At 41.4% G+C, this 22,774-nt stretch overlaps 1 protein-coding gene across 8 annotated transcripts in view; it reads left to right on the top strand.

Moving 5' to 3' along the window:
• pdlim7 (PDZ and LIM domain 7) overlaps positions 1-22,774 on the top strand; it is a 31,898-nt gene that overhangs the window by 855 nt on the left and 8,269 nt on the right. The window contains exons 2-8 of one of the 8 annotated variants that reach the window (XM_085790151.1): positions 1,755-1,853; positions 9,064-9,215; positions 14,517-14,544; positions 18,348-18,364; positions 18,774-18,812; positions 19,426-19,580; positions 20,036-20,072. In XM_085790151.1, coding sequence (XP_085646277.1) covers positions 1,755-1,853; positions 9,064-9,215; positions 14,517-14,544; positions 18,348-18,364; positions 18,774-18,812; positions 19,426-19,580; positions 20,036-20,072 — 527 coding nt within the window. Of the gene's footprint in view, positions 1-738; positions 1,061-1,754; positions 1,854-9,063; positions 9,216-14,516; positions 14,545-15,494; positions 15,692-18,347; positions 18,365-18,773; positions 18,813-19,425; positions 19,581-20,035; positions 20,073-22,774 lie in introns of those variants that run through there. The other 7 variants (XM_085790149.1, XM_085790150.1, XM_085790152.1 and 4 more) reach the window with 7 other exon arrangements.

The following is a 22,774-nucleotide window of genomic DNA, read 5'->3' as shown; positions in this document are numbered from 1 at the left end:
CTAATATTATCACCAAGTATTATCTCAAGTGAAATCAAACCTAGTCCATTACCTGTTGTTGCCATGGGTTTTTCCATTTACTGTGTCAGGCAGTCTAATTGATTTTCCTGTCTCCTGGGCTTCCCTGTAGGAGGTATGGTGCAAGAAAAGTGACAGTAAACTATTACAAGTTTTGATAGCTAATTAAGACTGTTGTTCATAGAATTGATACCATTTTGACAAAAAGAAAGAGTAATGGAAATACATGAGAATAATTCAAGTAAATAATCATATAGAGATTATATTTATGGATTTATTGGTTTGGCGCCTGGCTGGTTGCTTTACAGCAGAAGAACCACTGTGGTGTTTAAAAAATAGATATAGGCATTACCCCTGTTTTACTTTACATTTTCCCTGTAAGTAAGGGACTCTGCTCTGAGGACTTGATGTTAATATAATGTAATTGCTGGTTTGGCTGTATTGTGTTTCATGCCCTCCAGAAGGAATGTGCAGTTCCATAAGCTTTACTTCAGTCATGGACGGAGACCTGCTGCTTCTCATGTGCACTTAAAAGAAAAAAAGGAAAACAAAAATCAATGGACTCTAACGTTGAAGGTTTTTGCTAGAATATAGAGGTAGTTGACATTACCTCTCTTCGTTCTCCTCTACCCCCTCCTGCTCTCTCCCTCTCTCTCCCTCTTTCTCTGTGACTCATGTGGGTGTTGGGCTGAAATAGTTTGGTGTAGTTTTACATTCCTTATATAGCCTCTGAGGAGTGAGGAGCGGCTAGGGCTTGCCTGTGTCGCAGACAGCGTGGGGGGGAGGAGGGTGTGCGGGCGGTTTGCCAACAGAGGGAATCTGCTTGCCCCAGCTCACTGACTCTCTAGCTTTCTCCCAGGTTTGGGCTATAGCGGCCGGCCCTTTTGGACAAGGTAGGTTTGCACTGTGGCATCTTGGGTAGTTAGTTAGCTGTGTGTGTCATGAAGAGCAACAACACCTGGTAGGGTTGAATGGGTTGAGGAGCCAGGGCCAGGACTAGGGGTCCAGGTACAGAGGTCAATGGTACAGCTGTAACTCTCAAGTAAGAGCGAGTGACATAGCCCTTGCGTCTCAAGTTGCCTTTGGTTCTTAAAATTACCTTGTTATTTAGTGCCATTTCTTCCGCTGTCAATAAGAAGCTCTGATGTAGCTGCTCCACACTGTTTTCATGGTTTCACAGCTGCAGTAATTATGTGAAATATTAAAAAAATATCAAAGCAAGTTTGTATGTTGCTGGAAAGTGGGTCTGTGTTTGATAATAATTCAGTTTGATGATTTAATTATGAATTGAATACTATGAATTGCTTACACCCACTCACTGAAGGAGAGAGGATGATTGTTGAATGTCCCTGCTGCTCTTATTGTCCTGGTGAATTATGATGTTGATGTTGTCTGTATACTCATTAGCGTAGTATTTGGCATACTCTGAACTCTGCAACTCCTCAGCTTATGATGCAAGGGATAACAATCTGTTTGTGTGTTGATCATTCTCGTGATAATTGATATAAAGTTGTGTCCCAGACAGTGTCACCTGGTACATAAAAGTTTTTTGACCTTTATGCAGCTGATTTGTTTCAAGATGTATTCAATACAGGAACTGATCGTTTTGGTGGAGACGGATACAGACATCCAGCAGCTAGGGTGTTGGGATAGAAAAAAAAGGATGTTTGCCTTTCGGAATTCTTTTCCATGCTTTTGGCCTAATTAAATCTCTGTTTCCTTCTTTCTTTCTCAAGGCTATGAACGTATACTCAATAACCCTCGCTGGCCCAGCGCCTTGGGGCTTCAGGCTGCAGGGTGGCAAGGACTTCAGCATGCCCCTCACTGTGTCAAGGGTAAGAAACACTTTGTTATTGGAGTAAACTTTTGTACTTCTCTGCTTCTGTGATCGCTGTGCTGCACTCATCTTGTAGATTTCCCCTGAGCTGAACTCTGTAACATCATTTAAGTACTTATAAGCTACAGTATAGTATAAGCCTTGGCCTATTCAGAAGAGCCTGTTGAGTGTTCAGCACAAGCTTGGTCACCACACAATGGCCCTACCTGAGTATGTGTCATCATTGTTAGGTATACCATATGTGTATAGTAAAAGAATCTCTCTTCCAACTGCAGTTTTCATTTTCATATCAGTCATCTTTCATGGTGTATATACTCTTTACTCCTTATCGAGTTGGTCTTTACATGCAGTACCTTTGCATTAATAGTATGAACTGCTCACAAGGACGCGCTGTCATTGTTTCGTAGAGCTGTATACTCTCCATGTTAGGTCACTACATCTTCACTGAATTAATTTTCTAACACTCTATAAACTAACGTTGCTATTGAAGAGAGCAGCAACCATTTTCCAGGCCTTATAAGTGCAGTGCTGCTTTGTCTGACAAACACACACGGTCTCACCCTTGCAGTCACACACGCATGCGCGCACATAAAATCATTCCTACATTGCTGCCAGCTATTGCGCACACAGATCTGGCATTTTATTATGCACTCCTTCTCCACTGGCATTGCTATATAGCTACATATTTGCACTTTCCTATTTCAGACAAAATTGGGTGTTAATAGGTAATTTATATGTGGGTCAATCTTGGTTTTAGCTCCAGAAGATTATTCCACTTAGTCTCAGTCATTCAGCACACAGCTCTATGGTATTAGCACTGGGCTTTATCTGCTTTATCTCTTCCTTGTTCCTTAGTTGTCACCAAAAAAAATCACCTTTTTGTAATGGAAGATAAAGATGAAAAGCAGTAATCAATGTTGCTTTGGTTAGTTTGTTTCTCAAAGTACAGTGTGTTGCAAGAAGCATCACGCTGAGGAGTGTGTGATCGTGTGGTGAGGGCAGCAGTTATCACACAGCCTTGTCAGTACATGTCTTGTATCAGCTCTGTTCTCATTGGATTCATGACAAGAAACATTCCCTTCTACCCATAAAAAAACAAACAGATGTTCAAACCTTATTGGACGAATGTGGACCTAAACACAAAAAGGGGATTTTTGGTAGGATACACTGTAGGTGCGGACTTACAGGAATTATGGTCTAGACGGGCAAGGCGTGCTGTAGGTTTAATATCAGTGGGTGAGTCAGTAGTTGTGGTTGAATTATCTTGACGAGTCAACCGCTGCAGGAGGCCAGTTTTTCTACAATCCAGTTAGACTACGTGTGCTGATTATTTTCTTCACTGAGAGAAATATGGGTCATGTTTTCTGTAGGGAAAAGCCTTTCTCCACCAGCCTTTCCACACATTTACGAGACCCGGGCTAGTCTAAGCAGTTTGGTGTAAGATTAACAATTTCTCTCAACAAGAACTAAAACAAAAGCAACAATATGACTTAAGCCTTTATCATTGGCCGGTGACTAATATCTATAAGTCTGTGGCTCGTTCCCACGGTCCTCAGGGTACAGGGGTTATAAAGATGTGTCCGGTTTTCTCTTCAGGTGGCTCTCCTTGTAGTTGTCATAAAAGACTGGACGGTGAATCACAGAGTTGCAGAGGATGAAAACAGCCCAACAAGGGGATGTAAACCTCAAAGATATACAGTATCCCTTAGTAACAGGAAGAAAGGGCAGGCCTGCACTCTGTGGGTTTCCACTGGATGAATTTAGTGGGCAGTCTTTCTTTACTGGCTTGTAGCTGATGAGATAAGTATCTCAAGGCAGACAGTCAGCTAAAAGCAATTACACAATCAAGAACATGAGGAGTGACAGGACAAAAGCCTCAGTAAAACGCTGTAAGGCGAAGAGATTGCAAGTGATAACTCCTGAAAGATCAATGAGTTTAAGTGTTTTTGTAAAGATTAATGACAATTAGTACTGTCCAAGACCGAGTCTACTTAGTGCCTGTTGTTATTTGGTTAGTTTGAGTTTGGTTTTACTTTGGCTGACAGTGACATTATCAAGGACTTACATATTTAATCTTTTACTTTGGTCATCTTATATTGATTTGGAAAGATGTGGGTCTGAGACCTGTCACCGCCTGTATGTGTGTGTGTGTGTGTTAGTAAATGGGTTTCCATGGGCTATGAATGCTCATGTTTCCTTCCTCCGCTGTCTGTGAGCTTGGAAAGCTATGCTTTCTCAGCATTCCTGAGATTTTTCTTGTATCCACCCTGTCGCTGCCAACAGACAATCCTCTTGTCTCCTTTCTGTGTCTAATATGTCTAATATGTCTTCCACACTCACTTTTCTCATCCGTATGATGGACTCCCCCAGTCTCACTGGAATACTTTTCCAGTGAGATCAGAGGAACAGAGGCCATGCCAAGACAAACTGTTAAGTCACTGTGAAATGAAAAATAACTTTTTGACCCAGTATAATATGGATACACCCATTTATCAACAGAAACAATAGGCTGATAACTTTTATTTGACACTTTTTAGTATCAATGTCCTACTTCTCAGGAAACAGCTAATTTTTTAGATGATAGTGCTGTTGACCGTTGACCATAAAAAGTAAAGAAAAAGCAAAACCTTTCCTGTTTAACTTGGATGCCATTAAACCACAGTGATAGGGGTCATAGCCATGCATGTCATTATACTTTGGTTCATCAGCACTGTCTCTGTCTCATTTGGATTGGATTCTGCTTTGCTTTAGTGCACAGACTCAGGTTTGGGAGTTTATTACTACTGGCTTATAAATTGTATTTTAAGGGGTTCTACTGCAGTTCAGCATCCCACTTCCATATAGTTGCAGGGGTTGCATAAAGGTAAAAAAACTGGAACAGCTAAGACTGTGGTATCCTCACTCAGGCCCTAGTGAGAGTTGAGGTCTTAACCACTTGATCCATGGAATATAACCCTGATGATGTCACAAGGTTTTTTGTTTCTACACTTGACAAAGCTCCCCCAAAGAAACACAAGACAACCCATGACTAGTAAAGAGATCGTAATGACAAAAAAGAAGTTGTAGTTTACAGAAAGAGTGTCTGAGGGGATTATCCTCTGACAGCTGTCACACTTGAAGGGATGAAAACATGTTGAACACCCATCCAGTAGAACCACGTCACACAATATCCTCTTCTGAAAGCCGACCTTTGAAAATCCTGAATCGGCCGGTTGAGTTGTGAGTCTTTGTTCCAGCTTTTTGTCTTGCTTTTGTCTGTTTTTTTTTCTTTTCTTTTTTTTAAGAAGACCAAGGTCTGAAGTAAAATTCTATCTCTGTGCACATGTTTGCACCAACATCCTGTTTCAACAGGAAAAGACATAAAATTTAGGAAGCAAGATATTGTCGTAAGGCTGTTTCAGTTGAGTGTGCCTCAGTCTGGGGCAGACCTACAACTCCTCTGAGTTTCTCTAAATATCTGCTCCACATCTCATGCCACTGCAATTCCATAAACATTATGATACTATAACTGAGCCTCCTGAGCACCATCTGGTTTCTATCGACAAACACATGCCACGCCACTGAAATCAAATGTTGAGAGGAAATTACAGATGATGTCATGTCAATAAGCGAGCGAGGAGATGTTTGAACGTCTCTCCATCGGCACAGCTGGATGTGTCATCGAGTCCTGTATTTCAGTGTGTCTTTGTCTGACTCGAAGGCCATCTGCTGCTTCACCACCGGTACACACTAAACATCCCCTCTCCTTCAAACCAACCCTAAGAAAAGAGGCCTTTTTAGAGGGGGGAATTAATAATTCAACACTTCACTGATAGATTGCCCGCAGGGGGCATTTCCTCTGTGTCTAGGTGGATGTGAATGTCTTGTGTTGTGATCAGTGCAGCCGTGTTTTAAGGTGAGTTAGTGCTAGGTGTTTCACTGCAGTCATTACAGGGCAACCACATACTTGCAGGTTGGTTTTCCATTTCTCAGAGGGATATTTATGGCTTTGCATCAGCTGTGCTGTGTGAGTGATGTAAGGACAGACTGTCTCTCGGCCCCCAAATAGCCATGGAAAGAATAAAAGTGAGCTGGTGCAGAGTTACATGGCCGGTATATCTACAGCTGTAGATAAGCTTTGGTGCATTATTAGTTTAACCAAACTCATGAGTAGCCAGCTGAGAGCAGGTATGAGGCCCCTGCTCACCTGTAGGGTCAGTCAAGGGGAGCACTTCAAAAGTGAATTCAAGATGCTGCGTTTTGAAAGGTTGGCTAATTCTTTGAAATACGATAGCTCGCCAGAACAGCTCTGAGACTGGGCTCTGCCAAAAAAGCCTTGAAACAGGCAGAGGAGCTAATCCCGTAGTTGTGAATATCTTCAGCTGTACAAATGTCATGCCATTGCTGTGAAGCGAGCTCTGATCACATATGCACCAAATAATTTATGAGGGAATGAGCCTGCTTCTCGTTAGTTACGTGCACCAGAGGAGCTGACCGTATCAACAAGCTGCCTTCTTGGTATCGCTGCTTCAAGATGTTATCACACATCACAAGCACCGTGAGCTTGTTGTGAGCGTACACTGGGGTGTGTTGCGTTCAAGAACATGTTTTCCACTGTCCTTTGCCGTATTGACAAACTGCCGGGGGGGTGTAGGGTTCCGTCTGCCCCCTAGCAGCCAAAGGTCTGAGCGCAGCAACTTTAACTGCAGCCTTCTCAAGTGAGGGAGCAGCTGCACTCTGAACCTGAGCCAGGAGCACAGGTGTCTGTGTCCATCAGTCACTCAGCGCTCACAGACACACGTGTACGTACATATACAACCTGCAGTCTTTACGGCCTCAGATCCCTTTCTTCTTTTTTCTTTTTCCCACCTTACATCCAGAGGTCGACGGCACAGGTGAAAACATTTTCAGGTGTTTAGATCTGGTGGCTGCAAACAAACTTTTCTCATTATTCCAGTGCCCCCCCCCCCCTGCTCTGTATTGATACAGTCAAATAACCTTTCTCATTTTAATTCACTGATATTTTTCTTTTTAATTATTGTTATTAAAAATATGAATAACATCTGTCACTTCAAGGTTAATAGGCAGCAGCTTTTACGGCTAATGGTAAAACTCATAAATGGATTCTTTAATAATAACTTCAGAAAATTTTCGTTTCTATTTATTGATGTTTTGGCCACAAATATCTGAACTCCTTAGTTTTAACAGAAATTACTGACAATTTATTTTGTTGCTCCCTTGAGGCTTTCACAGTGCCTCTGCGGCTAATGGGGATATGTTGTTGTTTAAAGCTAAACACAGTAATTGTTGTATTTTCATCAAACGACGAGGTGATCAAGTTAAACCAGCCAGTCTAGCAGTAAAAACGAGGGCAGGGCTGCTGCTCTCTGCAGCGAAGCTCGGTGGCATTATTCCAAGCTGAACCCCTTTTCAGAATATGTCACATGTGTCTATGTCATAGTTGTTTTTTTCCAGTGTAAGCTGCTAAAACTCTTTTGAAGTTCTTTTCGAAACTAGAGAAATTATTTCTTTCTTAACCCCTCTAATTGCTTCCAGTGAGCACAAATCAAAGGCAATTAAAGTGATGTTTGAACTTGGCTGTAAAATAAGTGTAGCTTGGATTGCCTCTGAGGAATGCATTTCTTCCTATTTTTAGCTTTGCCATGTTTTGAATCAAGGCAGGCTCCAACTTTGTTGTCTTTGTGGGGTGCCGAGCAGTTTTTCAGCCTGAACTGTCATCATTTTACGGAGCATATTACCTCCCTGCTTGCACAAGTGTTTATGTTTAATGTGCAGAATCAAAGCGGCAAGTGTGATAGCTTAGCTGAACATGGCAGAAAACTATTGATTGAACCGCTGAGTCCTCCGAGCTTTTGATGAGCTAACATTTGCAGGAATCCATGACATCAGAGAGTAATCCTAATAGGTTTTTTTGCCAGAAATCCTGGCACTCACTCCCTTATCTGATGCTGAACACTTTGTACTCCAGTTATCTGAGAATTTGACTCAAGTCTCGAGTTTCATTAAGCTGCATGGACAAGCTGACTAAGCCCTTACTAAACATGATTTGGCATCGGCACTGTGTATATGAGTGGTTTTAGAGGACATGGCAGGTAGTGTAGTATATGCACATGTAGAAAACTATTACTACCTACAGTACACAGACTGTGGCAAGTTCTCCCTGTTTGTAATGAGACTCCGGCCTCCTTATTTCTGACTCAATGCGTCTGCAGTCAGTGTGTCACCACGAGTGGATGATGTCATGCTTTTATCAGTGAGACATGTCAATGACTTTACCTGTCTGGGCGGAGGAAAAAGTGCACTGGTTGTTCCAGTAAATGACTATTTGAAAACATATGGGCCATGTCCACAGCTTTCAGGGGTTCCTCTCACAGTCCTAAGTCACATCTGCAGTAAATTATATGGTGATGACTGATGACATCATGATGACCTGTAATGCCTGTTCCTGGTAGTGTTGAGTGAAATATCTCGACTGGCTTGTCAGACCCAGACACACAGGCTCCCTGAGTTGATTATTAAGTGCTGCTAACAGACAGCACAGCAAAGACTTTCTGTGTGTTCAGATGTCTGGCATTTTGCTTTGAACTGCTGACATGTATGTGATAAAAGTTGGGTGTATTTCACTTCGTCTAGTCTTTAAAGTATTTTCTTCATGAAAAATGGGGGCACCAAAACGGGCAAAGATTTTAAAAAGTTTTTTTAAAATTATTATTCCAAAGCATTCTTGAGAGACAAGAATATAATTACTGCTGTGTTGTTGTGTTGATAATATTTATGTATTAGACCAATTAAATAGGGTTGTCACGATACTAAAATTTTCTACTCGATACGATACTCAGGAAAATATTCGATACTCGATACCATATTCAATACCACAGGGATAAAATAAAGAAAGAAAAATCCCTCTCACCTGCTTCTTTACTGTCTTTCCTATCTGCTCAAGGGAGGGGGGTTTACTGTAGGTTCTCTCAGTATCGATACTTTTTTAAGTATCACTTTTTAAAGTATCAATACTTTTGACAACCCTACAATTAAATGATCAGCTGCTGTGTGTGATTTACAGTTATTACAGTTTCAGTTCGCGCCTATCTGCCCTTTAACAGTTGTTTTCTTCCACTTTGTATTCACTGCCGTCTCCTATGGAAACCTCTCCACGTATCCCTCTAACTTCAGTCTGGTTTCTCTCTCTGTGTTTTCTTTTCCTCCAGCTGACCCCGGGCGGGAAGGCAGCTCAGGCCGGTGTCGGAGTGGGAGACTGGGTGGTGTCCATCGGTGACACCAATGCAGAGGACATGACCCATGTGGAGGCACAAAACAAGATCAGAGCAGCAACAGACTCCCTCACCCTCACCCTCAGCAAGTAAGTCCTCTGGCGGCGCGTGATGCAACAAACCACTCCATGATCACTCATCCTCCATTTTTATCTCTCCCAGCAGCATAAATCACCATGAAACATATATCCTCCTTTATTCTTACTTTGGGAAAAATGAGATAGTAAAATGTCCTTGAGTTGTAGCTCGCTATGACAGATGGTTGCAAAATACATTTAAGTTATCATCGCACACACAAGAATTATTTTACCCCCCTCAGGCTTGAATTAGTCTGAGATTTGGCTGAAATTTAATTTGTACTTATTTTAAGTCACAGTCCCAACAGCAAATGCTGTCAAAAAACGTAATTGGTTCTGCTGGGGAGGATATGTTTTTGATCCTGTTTGCCTCTTTGTCTAATACAGTAGTTAGCAGGGTGTTTCAGCATCTACTGAACAGATTTTAGTGGAATTTGGAGCTGGTCCATGAGCCTAAAAAGAATTAATTAGGTTTTGGTACAGATAGTGCTACCATATGGTGGTTTATAAAGATAAAATCTTTCTTGGATTCCTGGTCTCTGACCTACATCTTTGCATAAATTTCTTGCACAGTTCCACTCACATAGATTTGAAAACAACAACAACTACACTCTCTTCTCCTACAATTTCAAAGTTGATCCAGTGGAAAAAATATTTAGGTCTATTTTTTTCAGGTTTTTCTATTTATAACATGCTGTCTTTGCCCAAGTGTTTGCCAAAGTCTTGCCGGCAGAGCCACGCTGAGCCACGCTGAAACAGACTGCAGTGCATTTTGCAATTGGAACCACATTCATGTGACAGGTGCACATGTTAGACTGATCCTTGAAAATATGATGGCAATTTTAAACGGTTTCTAGATGGTTCTGTGTTTTGATGGCAGTTGAAATATAGTATATATATTATATTATGTTCAAGGTTAAAAACCACATTATTGTTCATTAAAGTAACAAGAGGACTGTGTGATATTGACAGAGCTACATGCTCTCTGAGTTCTCTCTAGCTGAGCACAGTCATGTCCTGTCCTTTTCATCCTAAAGAAGCAAAGAGCAGCAGTGAATAGTTTGAAAGCCAACTGCTGTCGGGTGGACACACTGGCCATTGTTCAGTGAAATACCATTTTCATAGGAGCCGCACATTGTGCCTCAGGTTTTTAATGACATTAGAGAAATGCTTTCTTTGGATTAAAACATTTCGTTGTCAGGTGTGAGCCCAGGAAACCTGTTTTTTTTTTTATGGTGCCTCAGTTGGTCTAATTTGTACTGGCTAACCTTCATACAGGCAGCACTGATACCTGCTCATGTATCTGCTGCCAGAAATTCCTGACTGGTAAAGTATCTCTGTAGACTACAAGCCAGAATGTTTCATCAGGAGCCTAATTATAGTAAAAAGATTTCCCTCCCAAAGAGAGATGGAATATAACCATTCAAGAGTCGAAAGCCTCCAGAAAATGAGACTCTGTTGACTTGCTAAGTAATAGGGGTGAAGCCCGCTGCTGTCGTGGGACTCATTTTGATTCTGCGATACTCATAATTTTAGAGGTTGTGATCACAGCTGTAGCACAGCTATTGTCACATCTAGTTCATTTTGTTGTTGCCTGCCGAGAGATTCAGCGGTTAAGTTCTGACAAATCTCCTTTTGTTCACTTAGTTTGAGTCAGAACAGCCACAGGTCATTTATATTAATTTCCAGATCAAAACAGAGCCAGAGCTAAATGTAATATTCTTAGATTTAGAGATCCTGTGGGATGTTTGCCGCATATTGTTCCTGATGCACCAGTCTCCTCCCACATTCACACAGCATGAGCCTCTCTGTTCGCATCACCGAGCTCAGTGGGTCTCTCAGTTCATGCTTTTCCTTTTTTCTTTTTTTTATATTGTTATTGGATAAGAGACGGGAAGTCCATTAAGTTATAACTCAATAATCGATTTAGTCATATTTGAAACACAAAAAACCCCAAAACATTAACTGGCAGCACTGGATGATTTTTTTTCTCATACATGAAAGTAAACAGAAACCTCTAAGAGGTTTGGACCGTTCGTATGGCAAAACAAGACATTTGAAGACTGCTGGCTTTCTGACATTTTATTAAAGGATCAGCAGATGAGTCTATTATAAAAGCAGTCCCTAGTTACAGCTCTAATGTAAAATCAATGTTGAAGACGACAGTGGTTATAAGCAAAGACATCAATATTGTGACGCAATATAAAGGAATTTAGATCAAGCTACTCTTTTAGTTTTGTTTAGGTAGAGAGAAACTATAATGGAGGGAGGATGAGTAGGGAACAGAGGGAAAGGTGGTTGGAGGGTGGAGTTCAGACATTGTCAAACTAAACAGCTGTGTAAACTAGAAGTTCCTTTGTAGCCTTGTGTGTAACATGTATTTGAAGGTTACTAAATATTGCAGCAGGTTATTATGACACGAGTTACTGGTTGTGGTGGAGATGCTGTAAAATGATCCTAACGCAGAGCAGCAATTCTTTTTTTCCCCCATAAAGCCAAGCAGACACGTACATTGCTAATGTTGCCTTTATTTTTTTCCCCTCCGCAGATAGGACACGTACTTGACTTGACTTAGTAAATGCCTTAAAAGGAGTGTGAGGGAGAGGGAGAGGGAGAGGGAGTGGGAGAGGGAGAGGGAGAGGGAGAGGGAGAGGGAGTAGTCGACTCGACGCATGGCTCAGAGAGTGAGAGTGAGAAGGAAAAGGAAGGGAGGGAAATATTAGAAAGGATGGCTTTGTGGTGAGAGGACGAGGATCAAAAAAAAAAAAGGTGACGTCATGTAGAGCGAAAGATGAAGGTTAGTTGGTTTATCACACATGAGCCAGATGTGCCCTCTGTCTGTCCAACAACATCTGCTCAGAAATGATCATTACTGTCCGTTTTCAAACATAAGTGATGACACCACTACTATCTACTTTTACCATGAACCCATAGAAAGTGGCGTAATGCTTTGATAGACTGGTAATAAGCCAGCGCGTTCACTTGACAGCAGCAATACTTTTCCTGCTCTCTGTGGTTTTGCCTCATCTAGTTCTCATCTCCTTGTGGAGTCCAGCTATGGTAAACATTTCACATTCTTCCACTCTTGTTTTTACCCATGTCTCCCTTCCCATGAGCCCTCGGTCTCCTCTCTTCATCTCGCCGTCTCCTATTGTTATTATATTGTAAGACAAGCAAATATTGTTTTCCTGAAACACTTCTTTGAGAGGAGCTATTGTCAGTTTTATTTATTCCTATCTTGGCTGCCATCCACAGTTTCTTTCATGTCAAGAAAGGGGGACAGCTGCATGGCGATGAGATATGGCCTATTGTTTGGTTTAGTGCCTCATTTTGTTCAACACCAATGATCATCTCTTGTCTTGTTATGTGGGAGATTTTGGGTTTGTTCAGAGCCTTTTTATAAGAAGTGGAATCAAAAAGAGGCGAGCAATAGATTTTTAGCTTCAAACACAGAAGATAACGTAACATCTACAGGGACACGCGAGGTCCATATTTCAGTGACTTGGCTGTAGGCTTGTGGTTTGGAGAATGTCGTTGATATGTGCAATTCTGATAACAGTATCATGGGAGATTTCTCTTTTTTTCTGTGCATGGAGAAACTTCACATTTTATCTGACATCAGTTTGAAGGCAAAGCATGCATCATCTAGAATAAGTGACCCCTGAAACAAGGCAGGAAATGATCTCATGCAACGTGCATATCCAGTTTCAGCACAGGTCAGACTCAGCCCGGGCAACTTATACTGTGAAGCGGTGACTTAATCATTTCCATGTTTGTTCATTTTAAATTCAGATTTGCCAAAAGAAATACAGTAACCAACAGCCGCCGCACGCGCTCCTTTTATATCCCTGATTTCAAGTGTGACTCATCAAATTGTGGGTTAAGGCGAACTGAAGCACTATGAACGTCACATTGATTTGTCTTCCCAGAAATGTGACACGCACAGACATGTCAGTATGCCTCCTCCTCCCTTCTCTCCCTCCATCTCTCCAGCCCTGTTGTCATCCTGTCTGTAGCGCTGCTCTGTCGGTGGTTGTCCAGGCAGTGGCATGAGCAGTTATTCATTTCTCATTGACTCAGGAAGCGCTCCATTGTTTCCTGCTGATTTGTACTCTAAAACAATAGGGGTGACTGCAGGGTTGGTTCATTCCTGCTTAACCTTGCTGTGGCTTTGTGTAGCATGCAAACAGTGGCTTTAGGGGACGGTTGGGGTTTGTGTTGTCGAGCTGTTTCAGCAGTCACAGAGTTGTAAAGCCGGGCGCCTCCATGTTTAATGTGCGGAGATTTCTTTCACAAACTTATCTGCTGTGTTGCTAACGTCAGTGAAGGCACCACAATAACACGGATCCTGGGATTAGACTTAAGAAGCGTTCATCACTGTGGCCACTGTTAGCTCTGGGGTGAATCTGGGGACACTATAAGATTATGTGAAAAGTAGCGAGGTCAGGGGGTGTCACAGAAATTGATTATTTTTTATCACTTGATGGGTGTAGCTTAATTTCTGAGATGTGAGCAGACAGGCACTCTGCTTGAGACAGTGGAGTCCACGGGGCATTTAAGCACAAGCAGTTTCAGTAAACATGTCCAGTCTAAGCCAATTATCTTAACCACATGTTTTGGATATGAAAACAAAGTTGCAGTTCTAACCCAAACTGTCAGGAAACATCCAACAATAGGATTTGTGAGGCTGTTTTCTTGGATCAGTCACACATGAGTCATTGTCATGCAGTGACGTGATGCAGTCAATGATTATAGTGGACATTTTGAGTGCATTTTCCCCCACTCTGGCATCCAGGAGTGGTTGAGATAAGTGAGTTAAACTGGTCTTGTCTAAAAGCCATCTGGTCACTTGTGTACAATACCCCTTGTAAAAGTTCCTGGATGTCTCTGTTTAGGCAATTAAAGAATGGAAGTAGGATGTTGTTTTAACTGATGGGAAAGAACTACAACAATGAGACCCTGCCTGTAAAATAAATATATGTAATTTATGTTACTCTGTCATTTAATTAGTCTTTGTGAAATATGAGGTTTATATTTAGCTTGAGTAACATTAGTATGAGTGTACACTCCTGTATAATTCTGCGAGTGTAATTGTAATTGGGTAGATCAATGCATAATACATGATTCAGTTTAAAAAAATATTCAAAATACTCAAATATAGCCCAAACATTAGGGGAGAAGTTTGTGTCACAACTGAACCATAAACATTTCTAATTTGGAAATGCAAATGCAAATATTCAGACTATCATGTTTGTACAACAATTTTAATGAAGCAATGTTTTAATTAACTGTTGCCGTCTTTTGTCTCCACAGAGCTTTCAAAACAGGTGGAGACCAGAAGGTAAGACTTTATTTGTCTGAAACCCTGAGCTCACCTCTGTATGAACACTTGGATGCTTTGGCATGGTCTGCTAATGGATTACAGTGACATTAATTGAATCTGAAACCTCCTTTTATCATTGTTCACAAATGGCCTCAACAGTGTGTTATGTCACTTTGTGTTTAAATTCATCGGATTCACCCGAGTCACCTGTCAAGCTCTCACCGTGGCCGTGCACTGTGCATTAGCGAAGCATCAGTGAGCTGCTAAATGAGATGTTGGCTGGATGAGTGTGGCGAATCTTTTTTTTGAACGAGGATTGTAGTGTGTGTGTTTTGTAATGCCTTGCACAATCCCAGATGCCAGAAAAATACTGATACATCGGGTTTCATTGTGAAACCTCTGGAGAGCTATACTGGCCCAGCTGATTACAGTGTGAATAGCACAGCGGTGTCATGAACCGCTTTGTGCTGCGCGCTGTTTTAGGGAAGCAGCTGGAACGTAACACACGTAAAAAAAAGTCAATGTACCAAAAAAAGGTGCTCTTTAGCAGTCTGTGTGTAAAGCTCAGCGAGGAATCTCATTAGTGAGACATGTCAGTCAAATATGACACTTTCTCACTTTGAGCATTTTCATGTTAGTGGCAGTAGCAGATTACTTTGGCCGCTCCTTGGCCGACTGCCAACACAAATAAAATGGCTGTGTTCACACTTCTTAAGCACTTCTTCCGTGCGCAGAGAAAAGCCCCTCAGGCTTTGACAGAGCTGCTCCTTCAGCAATGAGTAATCATTTGCTATGAGAAAATATTAAGGCTGCGCGGGAAGATTTCTTAGCACAAAGCTCGGGATTGTGCAACAGCAGAAGAAACTTTTTTTTTCTTTTCTTTTTTTTTTTTTTTACTGTGTGTCAGAAATTTCTAACTGCATGTTATGCACTGTGCTGCATTTTCTCCCTCTTCCACACCCTCGTAGGACTCACTTGCTGAGGCTTCTGTTCAGCCAAAGTACTCCTTTGCCCCCAGCACAACCATTAACAAGATGGCGAGGCCATTTACAGCAGGTGGTGGTAGTGCCAACTCAGGACCTGTTATAAAACCTGTTGCCTACTCGCCTAAACTTAACACCCCGAGCTCACAGGGCCGTGCCAGTATGCAGCAGCCACAGAATGGGTAGGTGGATAAATAAACACTATTACCTCTGAAACCACAACGTGACTGATGTGGTTTTAATGGTATTTTTTGACATTTCATTATTCCAGTTTTACACTTGAGAGAAAATACCTCCTTGGGAATTTCCAGTCTTGCATAATGTTAAGGCTTTCACTTCAATCACCACTGCAGTTTATTGTCAAAACCATGTCACACATTTAAAGACGCATTGCAGGAAAGAACAAAGGAGGAAGAGTAAACATCTCAAATGTTTACTGCCTCACTGCTGAGATCAACTCAATGATTCCACTGTCTGACAGTAATTTAATACACAAGATGGCAAGAATGTGACTTTTGACTCGTGATCCCAGAATAATTTAGGCAAAGAGGAGGAGGCTGTCAAAGCTATTGTCATAACAGACCTAAACGATCTTGTTGACCTTAATCATTTTTTGGCTCAGACACGTGAAAACAAACTCTTTTGTTAGGAGCAGAGGGAATGTTTAGCTGACATGTGCAGTTCAGGCTGGTTTCCTCCAGCTCGCCGACGTCTGCAGTGGAATTTATCGGATAAAAAACAGTTTTTACAGAGATTAGCGAGGGGGATGTGTCAATAATCACTTGCAGTTTTATGATCTTGTAAAATCCATTTTATTTTGTTTTTCTGGGTGTGTTGTTTTTTTTTTTGTTTTGACCCGCTGCAGATGTTATTCTGCAGCGGGTTTTTTTTCGCAAATATAGATTTCTTTTCCGTGTGTCAGTGTGTGTGTATGTGTGTGTGTGTGTTTAAACAATCCTTTCATGTCCTGCAAACAGTCAAACTAGCAGATTTGTTTTGTTTTACCACTGAAGTTGCACTTTGTATCAATGACAGAATTTTCAAATCCATGAAAATATGGAAAAACTCTCTCCTCTAAACTTTGGACTAAAAATATATCTCAGCATTTAGTGGCTGTGTTTTTTGTCATGATGCTCACACTGTGACCCTCAGTTTTTCAGAGCATTCTAACACAAGTCAAAAATGATACCTCCCATAATTAATGTAATAGCATCTCCCTTTTAACATGATGCTTTAAAATAATTAACTTGGACGATGACCTCAGCAGAGACAAATTTATTTTAGAGGGTCTTTTTAAGACTAATACCATGAATCTGTCGGCGGTTACCGTTGCAAAAATTACAGGGCTGTGCAGATAGTTACAGAGTAATAATGATGGAAAATCTTGATCATGGTGCATATTATTTTTACTGTGTTTAACCAGGGAAATAACTAAATTATCACTTAGATAGAGTTTATGAGCCAAAAGGTGAAATTAGTTTTTTTTACCAGCTCCAAGAGAGCGAGCCCTTCTCTTGTGTAATACCACAAGTAAATGTTTTGGATTTCCACACTTGGTTATAAATTGTTATGAAATAGTAAAACATGGCTTGAGGGATTATGTCTGTTTCTCTGCCATTTCTACAAATGTGATTAATATTCACTCGGACTCAGAGATGATGAACTGATCAGATTTTGATTGTCAAAGGTCACTGTAACCGCACAAGACTCCTCTTTGGCCATAACTGCACACATGCATGAACTGCGACTGGACTGGTTTGGGGGAGGCGTACAACCGCGAGTCAGGGACTTTAGTTTTAAGGCTGTAATCGTTTCTGATGTGTATTAAAATGAAGTTAATGTTCCCATGACCTCTTGCTGCTATAATTACAAGAAAAGATAAATGGCTGTAGTCTCCAGTTTTAATTTTTCCAGGAATGGATTCAGATATAATTTGAATGATCCTGAAATTGACAGTATGGCATGGAAATGCTCTTGAAGCATGTGCCAATTTGGGTCCTTTAATTTGGGTCATGGTAGTGGTCTGACTGCAGCCATTGGTGAGATACGGTCTGCTGCTGTATTTAGCCTCACTCGTAAATTCTGCTGACTTCTCACACACACCCTTTACTGCCCTGCTGCTGGATTATTTAAGCAGCCGTACTTGCTTACTCTAGAGAGGCTTCACATGCCTGCAAAGTTTCTCTGTCAACAGCCCGAACTCACTCAGTCAGGCCGTCTTTGAAAAGAATAGAGGCTAATTACAAGTGTCAGCTCAGTTTGATGAAGACATTGTTGGATTTCACCACAGTAAATGGTTTGTTGCAAACGATGTGTGTTTGATGTGTCCAGGCCTGTTGTCTTGAAACAGGTTTTGTGTGATGGTTTTACAGAAGTTAACATCATAATAGGTCACTGCTGTGGCATTCGTGGTTGTAGGCGGTGTATGAGAGCACAATGAAAAATTAGAGGAACTGCAGGGACACAGAAATTAGGGAAGGCTGTTTTTTTTTTCTTGGCAAGTGCACAGGCATTTACATAATACTGAAAAGCATTTGTGCACATGGGAGAGAAGAGTGGAACGGCAAAGGTTTTGTGCCAGATCTAGGAAGTCATTTTGGGTCAGGGTGACAATAGATGATTTGACAAGCAAACAATGTCGTCTTTCTCTCACACAGCCTGTTGACAATAACAGCATGTCTCGTGTCACCTCTTGCATGTTTTTTTGCATCCTGCAGTATTTTTGGTTTTCTGTTGTATAAAACCTCTGTCATACATTGACATGTTCTGTCTATCCTTTAACCCAAAGCTGAACTCTGATTCTCTCTCTTGTTTTCCTCTCTTCCTTTAACTCTGCAGATGGAAGCTCTTGACAAGTTAGTATATTTCTTTTCCTTTTTTCCCTCCAATTCCTAATAGACTGTTTGCCTTTTTTAAAGTTGCAATTCACACTTGTATACAACCATCCCCATCTTTTAACAGTGTTAACAACCCTTTTATCTCTTGACCTCCTCAAACAAAGCAGTGTGTAGCTTTGTTGCAGAGCATTGTGGCCGACCGTCGAGTGGAGAGCCACTGCTCTGTTAGAATACATTTCACCATTTCACATTAATTCACCAGTTTGCATCTCGTTTAATTGATACATAGAAGGCCAGAATATATTATTAGTGTTACATCTAATAAAACCTCTCTCTAATTATTTAGTCCCCCTCTCTCCTTTGTCTGTGTCTTTCCTCTGTTGACCTCATACAATCTGTCTTTGTTGATCTTTGGTCTGTCCTACAGGGGTGAAGCTACTTACTTTGATGAAATGTACCTATCCAAGTAAGGGGCAACTGCATGCAGGCTGGTTTGTTGGCTTCTGGGTTATTACGGCCAGGCTAATAATAAAGAGAGAAAAGTGCTGATGCTCCTATAAATTTGGTTTACAGAACAAAGATGCCAGGTCATTAATAACCATCCATCTTTCATCCTCTGCTTGCATTTTGATGAATGCATGCTGTGCTGGAAAAAAATACATTATGAGAAGAGTCATGAGAAGCGTTTTTTTTTTGTGCTGCTGCGTGAGTTGTGTATCAGAATCAAAGCTTTAATATGTTGTAATTTTCCTCTACAAACAAGGCGAGCTGCTGCAGTCTGACAGCTTTTCTCCCGTTGATTCTAATGAGAGTTATAAATGCAATTCCTAATGTGGTAATGTCCATTTATGAGTCTACAGTGTGCCCATGAGAAATCTCAGTAATGGGTTCCTATTAGATCGCTTAGTGCGTGACTGCGATACTGATCATTCCGCTTTTAGTGTTGCACGATCTGTTCAGGGTGTCCTCCGTTTTTAAGGTCACCTGATTAGCCTGGTTGGTGTTAGTTGGTTTGTCCCGTGATGGGGCCGTGTTAACCGCGCCTGCTGTGTTTTGCTGCTGGGTTTGTGTGCGTGCAGGCACGGCCTCAGGGCGGAGAACATGGCCTGTTTTATCCCCAACGACCGCAGCAAGAAGAGGCTGATTGAGGACACGGAGGACTGGCAGCCCCGCACCGGCACCACACAGTCCCGCTCCTTCCGCATCCTGGCCCAGCTCACAGGCACCGACTTCAGTAAGTCAGGACTCAGGCCTGAGGAGTGAGACAATAGAGAGGGTGGTGTAGCAGGGCTGCACAGTTGATCTGATGTGATCACACTGACTATCAGCTAGACTGACAGGAGAGTGAGTGACACAGGAAAGGTGGAGACAAAGGAATCCATTTTTCAGCTGTGGAGTGTTGAACTGTCAGGTGGCTGCTGTCATTGCTGACAGCGATTATTTTATTTTCTATATTTTTGACTGTAACCAGTCTGACAAATCATCTGCACATGTACAATATGATGTATATTATTACTTATCATGTTGGGGTTGGCATGTGCTCAACTGGCTATTTGTCACAAGGTGTGTACAGTAGGTGGTGTGTGTGTGTGTGTGTGTGTGTGTGTGTGTGTGTGTGTGTGTGTGTGTGTGTGTCAACCTTATCAGTCAGACATGCTGATGTGTGTGTGTCTCTCCTGGATCTCTCAGTGCAGGACCCAGATGATGAAAACATGAAGAGGGCCAGGTAAAAAACCTGAGTGCTATTGGTTTGAACACAAGTGTTTGTGTGTGTGTGCAGGCTTCAGTTTGGCAATCCTTTTGAATAATAGCTCAACTTCTAAATTGGCCTTTGGTTGTATTTGGCTATTTGCTTCTTCAGTCACTGGCATTTGTGGTGTGATTTTTACATGCTTTGTATCATTAGGACAAGAATCTGCCCCGTGCTATAATTTACTAAGTGCTTCTAATTAAAATTTGACTTAGCTTAGCACAACGACTTGAAACAGGGGGAAACAGCTAGCGTGGCTCTGTCTGTAACAAAATCCACTGACTCCCCCTGCATCTGTCTGAGTCAGACTTCTTGGCTGTGCACATTACATTCCTGGAAAGGACTCTGCCCCCCCACCAAGAAGTAATCTGCCACTTAATCCCCCGTAAAACCACATTGTGTCATTTTTACACTTTTGGTTTTTCTAAGGATTAAACAAACGAGATATAATGTGTTAATTAGTTTAACTTTAGAGGTAATGGTATGCGGATTTGTTACCTTTGGACACAGGCGGCCTAGCTGTTTCCCATCTTTGTTACATATGAAGCTACAGCTGTTTTGAGTCTTTGTAAAATACGAAGCTTCGTTTATCTTAGTGCAACCAGATCTGAGCAGTCGTGTAATTCTTGGCAAGAAAGTGAATAAGTGTATTCTCCAAACTGTGAAATTATTCCTTAACTTAACTTTATAATTCACCTTCCAAACATATCTTTTTGTGTGTCTGCTGTTGCACTTGTTTTATTCCTCTGTTACTTTTTCACCTTTTTCTGCACCTTGCTCCACTTTCTGTTCTCTCATGCTCTTTTTTTTCTCTCTCCTACAATCTATTTCCCTCTGTTTCATATCTCTGTTGCCTGTGGTCAGGGAAAAGTTCCTCACTGAGATTCAGAGTCCCCGCTATGCCCGTCTGAGGGATTGGCACCACGACAGGTCCGCTCGCGCTCTCAATATCAAATCCTGAACGATCTCAGACGCCATGGGATGCAGAGCCCAGCCAGAGCCTGCTAGCGATAGCTACACCGCAACGACTACGTGACAAAGACGACGAAGATAGCCGACCATCCAATGGCAGTTAACAAATTCACCTCTCAGATACACATGGGGTGGAAAAGGAGTTTGGGGAAATAAAGAAAAGCAAAAATAGAAGAAACGTAGCCTAGATGACAAAGCCCTAAGTGGAACCTTGCATACTGAGCCTAAGTGTAAGATCTCCCTCTGAATTTTTGACTTGATGATTGTTGACAACTCTGTGGACCACTGTGTCTGTAGCCCTATTTTCCATTTCACACTGCGTTACTTGGAGTAAATGAGTGGGAAGGTGGGAAGGGGGGCCTCAGCAGTGGGAAGCGCCTTTCTGTTCGTTATTCTTCTTTGATTGTGAAGTTCAGACCCTCCTTTTGATCTGTCTGTCTCTTTCTCTCTCTCTCTGTCTCTGCCTGCTTCCATTTATTTAGCTCTTCATCCTTTAGAGTTTTCATTTCTGACCCCTTCATCTTGTAGGCTTCTCCAACCATTATGAAAGAAAAGGAAGATAAATCTGTACTTTTTTCTGCTGTCATCAAAAAAATATATAAAACATCTGAAAAAAGCAACTCCTGCTTCTCCCTCTTTTCTTCTTTGAGTGTTTCCTTTCTTCTTGTTTGTTCGTTGTTGAAGCTTTACACGATCCTTCTCTTTCTCCGGCTAAGTCACAACCAGTTTCTTTATTTACTTGTTGTAGTGAACAAAAAATGATAATGTAGAAGCAGAGCTTTCCTCAGTATTTATACAGCTCTGAATTAATGGGATGTCTTCTCAAAGATCAGGGTTCAAGGTCTCCTTTTACTGCCTTGCAGAGAAAATTGTTGTGTAGTCAGGCATGAAAACAACAAATGAGCACACACACAGAGTAGCGCACATTTATAAAGCACAGAAGTGCACAGGGAGGAAAATCAGTCTTTTGTCTGTTGCAACTGCCTGTAATACAAATATCCAAGAGTATTTAAAAGCTAATGAAAAGACCAACATCAGATTGGAGAGTTCAGCTGAGGAGTCTCTGCTCTTTACCAGAGAGAAAAGGCCTAAGCTGAGATCAATAGTTGTGATGGTCAGGTATTAACCTGAATTAGAAGTACAAAAAGAAAAAGAAAACTTTTAGGGAAAAAGACGGCTGCAGTCTATCCAGGAAGCTGCTCCGTGGATAAGATACAAAATGTACTTTTGCTTTCAGGTGCCCAGGAGAAAGATGTGGAATGGTTGCTTGTTATAAGGTGATACTTTGTAATAGTTTGTGATGGAAACATGTGAACAGAAACTTGGCAGGTGAAACTTGAAACCAACCAAAACAATGTAGGCTGTGGGGGTGGCCGAGAAATTGTCTGACTAACAAAGAAATAATAAATAATTAATAAAGAATAGCTGTTTCTGCGAAGAAATTAGTAAATTACACAATTATTAAACTAAGGTAAGGCTATAAGATGGCAATTGATAACTACATGATAATTGATAATATGACCAAATGAATAGGCAAAACTAGAAGAAACGTTTTCTTTTCCATTTAGTGTTTCCAAAATAATGAAATACAGGACAGCCTTGTCATTTTAAAAAGATTTGACACATGAGCTGGAGTTAATCATCACAACCATGTGGAAAATATTCTGTGGTGACAGGAAAAAATAAGTGATAAACATACTTTGTAG

This window comes from Trachurus japonicus, chromosome 10 (genome assembly GCF_045865225.1).
Source record: "Trachurus japonicus isolate A0001 chromosome 10, Traja_1.0".
NCBI lineage: Eukaryota > Metazoa > Chordata > Actinopteri > Carangiformes > Carangidae > Trachurus > Trachurus japonicus.
Note: the sequence above shows the minus strand (reverse complement) of the source record. Positions and strands in the feature narration are given on the sequence as shown.